The 9,269-nt window shown below is 50.4% G+C and overlaps 1 protein-coding gene across 1 annotated transcript; it reads right to left on the bottom strand.

Moving 5' to 3' along the window:
• Positions 1-431: 431 nt before the first annotated feature.
• On the bottom strand, positions 432-3,287 carry LOC137001388 (uncharacterized). The gene is made up of 2 exons (XM_067360139.1): positions 1,846-3,287; positions 432-1,763 (listed from the first exon to the last, which is right to left on the bottom strand). The coding sequence occupies exons 1-2, from the start codon at positions 1,935-1,937 to the stop codon at positions 1,187-1,189; spliced, it is 669 nt and encodes a 222-aa protein (XP_067216240.1). The 5' UTR covers positions 1,938-3,287; the 3' UTR covers positions 432-1,186.
• Between the last annotated feature and the right edge of the window lie 5,982 nt (positions 3,288-9,269).

Raw genomic sequence — 9,269 nt, forward strand, 5'->3', positions numbered from 1 at the left:
GGTGCGGTGCATCATTTTGAAGAGGCGACGAGAAATGTGCAGCAACAACACGTGCTGCACAATTTTCGAATTGAATATGATGTGCATGGGCGTGAAAACGGAGTGATACTAACATCGCTGTAAGTATTGCTATTTAATATTACGTATGACAGATTTAATCTTCATCGTATATTATTTTGTTTTTATTTTGCTTACAGGCAGGATATACGGGTACACTTGCTAACGGTGTACCGCTTATTTGATATTTTGACAACACAATTCCATCAAATGGAAAGCGATGTGGCGCGCACCGCTGACGTATTGAGAGCGGTGAGAGAGGCGCATTTTGCTGACGATGATGTACAACCGTAAGTATTACATTCGATAAGTATCACACTTAATATTTTCAGATTATTAATAGAATTTTTCTGTTTCAGATGATGGTCCCACGATTTTTTTATTATATTATTATAGTTTTTATTATATTATTATAGTTTTTTTTATTATTATAGTTTTTATTTTATTTCACACACACACACACACACACACACACACACACACACACACACACACATATGTATAGTACACACTTTTTAAATAAATATTATATTTTTTATAAATATATTATTGTATTTTTTTTTTGCCTCCTCCTATCCTTGTGTTATACTATATTATAATATTATATACTACTTGAAATTAATTTTTTATAAATATATTATTGTATTTTTTTTGCCTCCTCATATCCTTGTGTTATACTATATTATAATATTATATACTACTTGAAATTAATTTTTTTTAATAAATGTTATATTTTTTTTGTCTTATCCCATCCTTGTGTTATACTATATTATAATATTATAATATTATAATATTATATACTACTTGAAATTAATTTTTAATAAATGTTATATTTAATAATATTATATTTAATTATATTATATTTAATTATTAACTTTATAATTATTTGTTACAATTAAAAGGGAAAAATGATAGTTACCGGTTCGCTCGTTTCCTTCTATCATGTAGTGTAACATGACGCGCGCGCTTATCTCGCAGTAGGATAGGTCAGTGAATATGATGTGGTACAGGAAAGATGGTATAATAAAAATTAATTTAATGTTAAATAATATTTATTAAACAGATACATCTAATAAATACATTATGATAGTGAAAATATTTTAACAATAAAGCATGTGATATGCTAGAATTATTGCGATCCAAAGACCTGAGCTAACAGCTCACAATCGATTATATCATTCTTATCGAACGATTCGCTCTCACGTATCACCGCGATGGGGTCCTTCGCACCGCTCGCGATTTTTCGAAAGTGTGCGAACTTGGTGTCGACCATACCAGTGACGTTGTTCAACGATTGAGCGATATGATCCACACAATACTCGAGAGCGATTATGTTACATACGGTGTTGTGTGACATTACTAAACACACTGTTGATGTTTCCAGACGCAGTACTTTTAGATTGTTTATCTTTCCAAACCGTAGCGTGACATGTTCGATGGTTTGAGACGGTGCTTCGTTCGCATCATTGTTAAAGAAATGGTGGATGGCGTGTCGTTGGTCCAGGACGATCTTCCACATGTTGTATGTAAAATGTATCTCTTTGCCATGGTTGTCACCGAGAGCGATTTCTATGTGGCTCGGCGTAGAAACATTGATTCCAATATCCAGATATTTATAACCGGTTTTTGTCAACGGGTATCTTCTAGCTAAAATTCTGGGAGGCGTGATCATGCTTCCATCGATACTTGTCGAATTACTTTTATTTCTGTGGATAAAAGCTTGTATAAGTTTGAAATGTAACAATAGCAGTAAGTTTAAAAGTGTAAATAGTAATAGAGTCAACTTACACGTTGGGTGAGAATTTCCGCTTCTTCGCATCCACACCTTGCTGTTTGTCAGCCGGATTACTCATAGTTGTCTGTTGTACGGTAGAAAACATCGTTGCTATAATTCAGATGAAGCGTTGCAGCGATGTAGTGATTGTCCAAATGGTTTCGGATAACTGATGGTTCCTATTTTTTTTCCGCGAGCTTTTTATACCCGCTCGTCGCACACGACACTAATTAAAAATATCGATGATGTCACGCAAATTGAAATCTGGCAACATGGCGCCTAAAGTGGCTGCCTAAGGGCCTATGATCTAAAAATAGCGATGATGTCACGCTAAAACCTTTTTTTTTTTTTTTTTTTTTGATTGGGGGGGTCTTTAAAGGCCCCCCAGGGGGTGGGAAATCTTCGAAAGACACCCCAGCGCGTGCAATGGGGCAGTCTGACTGTCCCGGCGCCGGGGTAGTGTTGGATTCACCGGTTTCTTTGCTATTTAGCTTTGGAAACCGGTGCCTACCAACTAAAACCCACCCCCCTGACAAAAGGCTTACCAGCCTTGTGATGGCCGGGGCGGAAAACCATCGGTATACTTCACCCCGACCACCAGGCGAGTCCCTCGAGGGAACATCTCCTAAAAGAGACCTTCTACAGGTCTCTCGTCTAATCTTGGAGGGGGAGAGTCCTCCTCCTCCTCTCCCTTCTTATCTTTCTCAGGGGCCCTGGGCCCCCTAGTCGGAGAGATCCTCCTCTTCCCGACGCTGAGACAGCGTCAGGGGGGATCTGTCCCGACTACGGGACGTGGTGCGGGACCTGGGCCCTGGCTTGCGGCCCGCCCCAGTCTCGCTCCTTCCGGCTCTCTTTTTGGCCGGCAGTTGTTGGGCCTGATCGGAGTCCGACCCCTCCGCCGGTCGAGGGCGCTTCTCCCCGGCCTCGGTGTGTGTCGAGAGATCCGACATCACCGAGGCCGTTTCCGCAGGCGACCCCGGCCTACTTGGTCGGGGCACCCCTCGGATTCTTGCCGAGGACTCCCGGGCCGTCCGGGGGGCCCGGCTTGCCGGGGCCCGGAATGGCGCCGAGGAGCCCGCGGCCCCTTTGGCCGTCGAGGCGACCGGGGGTACTCGAGGGCACTCTTGTGCCCCCGCCCGGTGCCCGGACTCTTTACCGCGGTCGGCGCATACGGGGCACCTCGGCGGGGCTTTGCAGGTGCCCGCACCGTGGCCCTCCCCACCGCAGTTGAAGCAGCAGCGTGTCCTGTCCACTTTGGACGGGCATTGCTGCTGCGTGTGCCCCCTAGCCAGGCACCGGTAACACCGGGTTGGTCTGGCTGGGAGCAGGTCAGCCTTAGCGGTGGCCCAGATTATTTGTAGCCCCTGTAGCGCCGCGATCTTCATCGCGGCCCTGGAGGGGCACCTCACCCAGACCACCCTATTACCTCCTCGCGGGGGGCGCAGTGGGCCTACCCGCACATCTTCCTTCTGGCAGCCGCCATGCGTGGCAATGGCGGCTGCGATGTCCTCCGCCGTGGCGAACATCTCGACACTGCGGAGGCGAAGTTCGGAATAAGTACAGGGACGAGATATCTTCGCCTCGTCCCCGACATGTTTCCTCATCTCCCTGGCGAGGGCGTCGGCCTTGGCCTCTGCACCCACGCCAGGGATGGCGATGAGGAAATTCCCCGCGAGTGTCGTCCGCGCGCGGACACCCTTGATGTCCAAGTCCTCCAGTTTAATGGAGGACTTGGCTTTACTCATTACCTCCGAAAGGGAGGCCGTCGGAGGAACCGAGATCATAACGGCCGCCGTCTTGGGCAGCCGCCTCTTGGCCCTCTGCAGGGCCTCCCTTTTCTTCACCGCCTCTGTGGGGGCCTTGGCCTTCCCATCAGTCGGCGGTGGAGGGGCTGGCTTGGACTTGCCCCCCCTCTTGCTCCTCGTCGCTTCGGCGTATGAGGGAGCCAGGGCCGAGACGGGGGGAACTGACACCCCCGCCCCCGAGTCCGGTCCCCCGTCAGCCGGGGTCCCCAGAGGTGGGTCCGCCAATCTGGCGGCCCGCCTTTTGCGTGACTCCCTCCTTTTCGCACTCCTCGAGACGGCGCCCGAAGTCGGGGGCCGCGGTTGAGGAGGGGGTTGGGAGGGGCGCTGCTTCGACGGCGCGCGCGCCGCCTCGAGGTCGGCGACTCTCTCGTTTAGTGACGAGAGGACCGCCGACATTCTCGCCATGCCATCTTTAAATATGGTGGCGACTCCCTCCAGCATCTCCCTCATTGCCGGGGTAATCCCCGGAGGAAGAGGAGGAGGAGGAGAGGGGGCCCTGGGGGGACGAGGGGGCGACAAGTCCCCCCCGCCCGAAGGTTCCCCTATTTCCATCCCCCAGTCGCCTGACTGGGGGGGGAGTGCCAAATGCACCCTGTCCACCTCCGCCCCAGTTGCCTCTGGCTGAGTGCCAGAGGGGTCCGGGACGGGGGGGTGTACGCTGGGGGGAGAGGGAGACCACCTAGATGTTCTCATCTCCCGCCGCATCTCCTCCTTCTCTCTCCGGAGGACTATTACCTCCTCCCGGAGAGTCTCCAACTCTCTCTGGAGGCGGGATAGTTCCCCGCCCCCAGAGTCCGCCAACCGTTGGCCAAAAGCCAGAACTATCTCCTTGAGGAGATAGCTGTCTTTCTTGAGGCGACCGCTCCAGTCCCCCCTGATAGAGGTGGACTTGGAGCGGATCGCCTCGATCTCGTCCGCCAGCGCGGCGGCCTCCGAGGCCGCTGCCATCGGAGACCTGTCGAGAATGTCCCGCAGGAACAAGTCGACATCTTGCCGCTGCGGCGCCGTGAATCTCGGTGGGCGGGTCAGTCGCAGGGGCGCCTCATTGTCATCGTCCTCACTATCAGTGAGGACGTAGATTTTTCTTGAGGCCCTCGGGGACCTCTCTCTCTTCTTCCTGACATCCCCCAGTCTCTCCCAAGGCTGGGGGATGCCATCCTCTTGGCGCTGCGCCATCTCCTCAATGGAGATGGACGGAGGCTTGTAAGGGCCCTGTCCATCGAGACGGGGCCTGCCTCGACTGCGCTCCAGCGGGAACTCCCCTGGATTTGGTGCGGGGGGGGCTGCTGCCTCCCCTACCTCTTCCTCCTCTTCGATCTCGATTGGCTCGTCGGCGGCAGCCGTCGACGAGGTCGAGGGGGCGTCTGGTGCCGGAGAGGAGGGCTCCGCAGGTTTGCGGTTGGCTCCTCCCCGGACCTTCTCCTCAAGAAGGTTGGACAGTTGGTACTTGCCCACCATTTTTGCGAAGAGGGGCTCCCTAGCCCGGGCTCGCTCAGTCTCGAGAGATTTCTCGAGGCTGTTAATCAGCTCGCCCGGGAAGGGACCCCCCTTCTCTAGCGCCTCCATCAGGTACTGGAGGGCAACCCCCCAGTACTTGGGGACGAAGCTGAGCTGCCAGCTCACTTCCTCGTCCCCATCGACCTCCAAAGTTGGAGGACATCGAGGCATCAGCCTCATGAACTCGTCCGCGGCGCGGGCGACACCTAGCCAGTCTTCCTTGCGGAAGCACTGGAAGGTTGACTCCGAAGAGTCAGCCAGCCCCTGCGCTACCTCACCGATAGCACGTTCACCGGTGGAGCTCGGAGTCAACTCCACCGGAAGCCCATCGCCGGATTCCGGCGCCGCTACTGCGGACGCCGTCGACGAGGGGGCACCTGGGACGATAGCCCCCCCCGCCGAATCCCTGGGTGTCCGATCACCCTGGGACCGTAACAAAAATCCCTTGCGAAACATTTCGTTACCATAGAATGTAATTTTTTAACGAGGTTGTCTTCCTCGAGAGGGTTTTCTCAGGGCCCTCCACCCTTAGGCCGGTTGCCTACTCCACGGCTAACGAGCCCAGCCTACCCGGGTTTTTTTTATGTGGTTTCCATCCACCGCCGCACCGGGCTTGGTGCGTTCCGAGTTGGACTCCTCGGGCTACGCTCCTAGAGACCGACTCGGCTTCACCGCCGTCTCCGACCCTGCCTCGGAAACGTCCGAGCGGCTCGGGGAACGGCCACGGCCCGACGAGCCCGGTGGAGTTCCAGGACATCGCCGGCCCGCACCCTCCTTCACGGCCGCGTACGCGAGGACCACGTCCACGCGTCGTTTGGCCAAAGAGGGAGGGCTCTTCCCTTGTGGGACTCCGCTTTCCCTCCATGCCAGACGGCATGTCCTAAAAAGGACATCCGCCCGAGACACAGAGGGAACCGGCACCCACATCCCTTCCCTTTAGACAGGGCCACCGAAGTGATCCCACCAGAGACCCGTCCCGCCGGAGCAGCAGCCCCGGCCAAGACAGGCCTCAACCACGGGGGGAGCACCCCCCTGGCCAGCCGCCCCACTGGGCTAACGAGCCTGGCCGCCCGTGCATGGAGGGGAGATAGAAATCTCCCCCTAACGGTGCCATGCCACCGGGGGTTTGAAGTCAGAGTCCCCGTCTCCTACCAGCGATTGGGACAAGTCCCTAAGGAGTCGCTGGGCTCCTCTTGTTCCCCCCAGCGGAGGAACTGTGCGCTCTTAGCACCGCGGGAACACCCTTTCAGGTATTCCCCCGGTGAGCCCTCTCACCACGACAAGGTGGCGCACGACGAGAGGGTCACGCTAAAACCTGCACGAACCTGCAAAGGATATAAACAATTCTCGGAACTATAAATCATTTTTGTATAAACAATCCTTATCTCTCTATGACTCATGCTTATATAAACAATCCTTATCTTTTCCAGGAATTTATGTAATCCGATACCTTCCCCGCACCTCCCCCTCACCTCCCTCGTCACCCCCTCCACTCCAAAAGTGCTGACGCAGTGTAATCCGATACCCTTTGTATAAACAATCCTTATCTCTATATGACTCATGTTTATATAAACAATCCTTATCTTATCTCTTCCAGGAATCCTTATATAAACAATCCTTATCTTATCTTTTCCAGGAATTTATGTAATCCGATACCTTCCCCACACCTCCCCCTCACCTCCCTCGTCACCCCCTCCACTCCGTAATTACCCCCTCCCCTCAACCTCTTCCCCCTGTAATCCAATACCTTCCCCTTTCCCCCGCACCTCCCTCGTCACCCCCTCCACTCCAAATTTACCCCCTCTCCTCCAAAACGATGACGTCATTACCCCCTCCCCTCCAAAACGATGACGTCATTACCCCCTCCCCTCCAAAACGATGACGTCATTACCCCCTCCCCTCCAAAACGATGACGTCATTACCCCCCTCCCCTCAACCTCTCCCCCCCTTCACCCGCGCACCCCCTCAGATGCCTGAGTTAGAACCCGTGTTGCTATACTACTGACATTCCTAATCAAGAAAGCGAATCGCCCATCGAAAGAAACTCGAATCGCTCACACAAATGCGAGAATATCGAGGAAGGGGGAATGCAACCGGTTCCAGGATGCTCGAAGGACGATCCGGAGATAAAACTGAGGAGGCTATTCGGCGACCTATCCCCGAAAAATAAATAAGTAGATGTAAGAAAAATGTAACCATAGGCTAAGTTAATTGAAATAAATATCTTTTTACTTAACCGTTATTATAAAATAATATATTCTTTAGAATTACATTAGACTTACGATTAAAAGCGTAAATAAAGCGCGAATAAACAATTGAAATAAATTAAATAAATACTTTCCATACTCACCATATAACCAACAGACGTTACCTGGAATAATAAATAATTGTTAATCTTTCCTTAAGATTTTAGTTAGGTTAACAAACAACAAGGTCAGAAAAGTGTAAATGTAATGACCATTATTAATTTTATTATGTATTTAAAAAAAATGTAATAATCTTAAGTTTAAAAATTGCGCCTGCTCAACCGTTGACCGAGCTGATCAGACGCGGACCAAACCAAGATGGCGGCAACTGACGACCGCCAGCACGAGCTCCACGATTGGCGGAGACCTTCCAGAGCGGTGATTGGCCGCAGAACAAGCGGAAGGGATACCATGCCAGCGGACGGGTATATAAACCCGTGCCAGGAGGAATCGGCAGTAGTGGATTGAGTAAAATGAAGTAGAAGGGAAGAGGACTCGAAGCGAGAGTCCACCGCTCAGCGGAGTGGTCGGTAACGCGACGACCAATTGTAAACGCGAGTGACCGAGATGTTATCGGCGCGCGTAAAAACATTGTAAGCCACGATGGCTAATCATAAGTGTACTTTTATTTTGTTTGATATTAAATATATACTGTTTATTTTAATTAATCATTAAAATAAAGTGTGCACAAGTTATTTCGATCCGTACCTGTGTAAAGAGAAGTGGCAACACTTACCTTATCCGTTCTGCATCCCGGTGATCCATCGTACGTGCGCGAGGTGAACCTGTGAACATAAAAAATTGGATTAGAACGAGATACGTTGCAACATCTCATCAGGCGTCTTCGTCCACGCTGAAGGAAGCAACATCCGAGCCCGAGGGTCACGGAAGGACGAGACGAGGATCGCAACCTTCTCGCTTGTAAGGTTAAAGCGAGTGGCGACCAAAACTACGGCGAACGTATTGCTGCCTGCGACTGGTGAGTCCCGAGTATTATCTCTCCATGGGGCGCGTCCGGTTACAACCTAACCTTGCAACCGACTACTGGTCTCGTCCTAACCGCGGGACCATCATCCGGTCGCGAGCCGGAAAGCTGCAGCGGGACCAGGGACAATCGGAGCGGAGCCCAGGAACATCGCTGAGACGAGGGAGATCCGGGAACCACCGGTCAAAACCAAAGTACCTCGTCTAAACAATTAATAGGCTGGCGTGAGTAATAATACTCAAAATTCTTTTATTTTGACTATTTCAATGTATCCATAAAATCGGAAAAGATTATTTTTAATTTAAAGTAAAAGCTAGTTGCGAAAAATTATCACTACGCCCGATATCTCTTAAAGGCGTAGACGTAGATTTTAAGATTACATTTACATCTAGCTATAGGATATAAGTGTAAATATAATAGTGTTTTGCGTAGGATATAAGTAATAACGATATTCGTAATAAATTAGTTTTTCATCTCATTTAATAAGCACGTAATGAGCGTCTCGAAGTACGAGACGCAAAGTTTAAGTTACACAATCAATACGCTCGGAAATGACTCGCGAGACAAGTCGGTTAAGTTAAATAAAGAGTAAAAGCGGGTCAAAATATTATTATGTTGTTATTAAGTTAATTTCATTTTATATATCCGAGGCTACAGGCAAAATTTGTTATTTTATTTAAACACGGGTAAAAATACCTATAAGCGGCCTGTAGCATTTTATATTCCTTATTAGGAACTAAAAGGACGATAGCGCAGACAGCGGTAAAAGCTATCAAAGAAAATAAAAACAGTCGGTCAATAAATAACCGAGCACCGCAAAACTTTTACCGCGAAGATTGAATGGGCTATTGTGCTTTTGACGGCTCAATGCCGCCGCCGGCGCAAACAACTCGCGTCTTTGTCGG

The sequence above is a fragment of the Linepithema humile genome, chromosome 8, assembly GCF_040581485.1.
Source record: "Linepithema humile isolate Giens D197 chromosome 8, Lhum_UNIL_v1.0, whole genome shotgun sequence".
Taxonomy (NCBI): Eukaryota; Metazoa; Arthropoda; class Insecta; order Hymenoptera; family Formicidae; genus Linepithema; species Linepithema humile.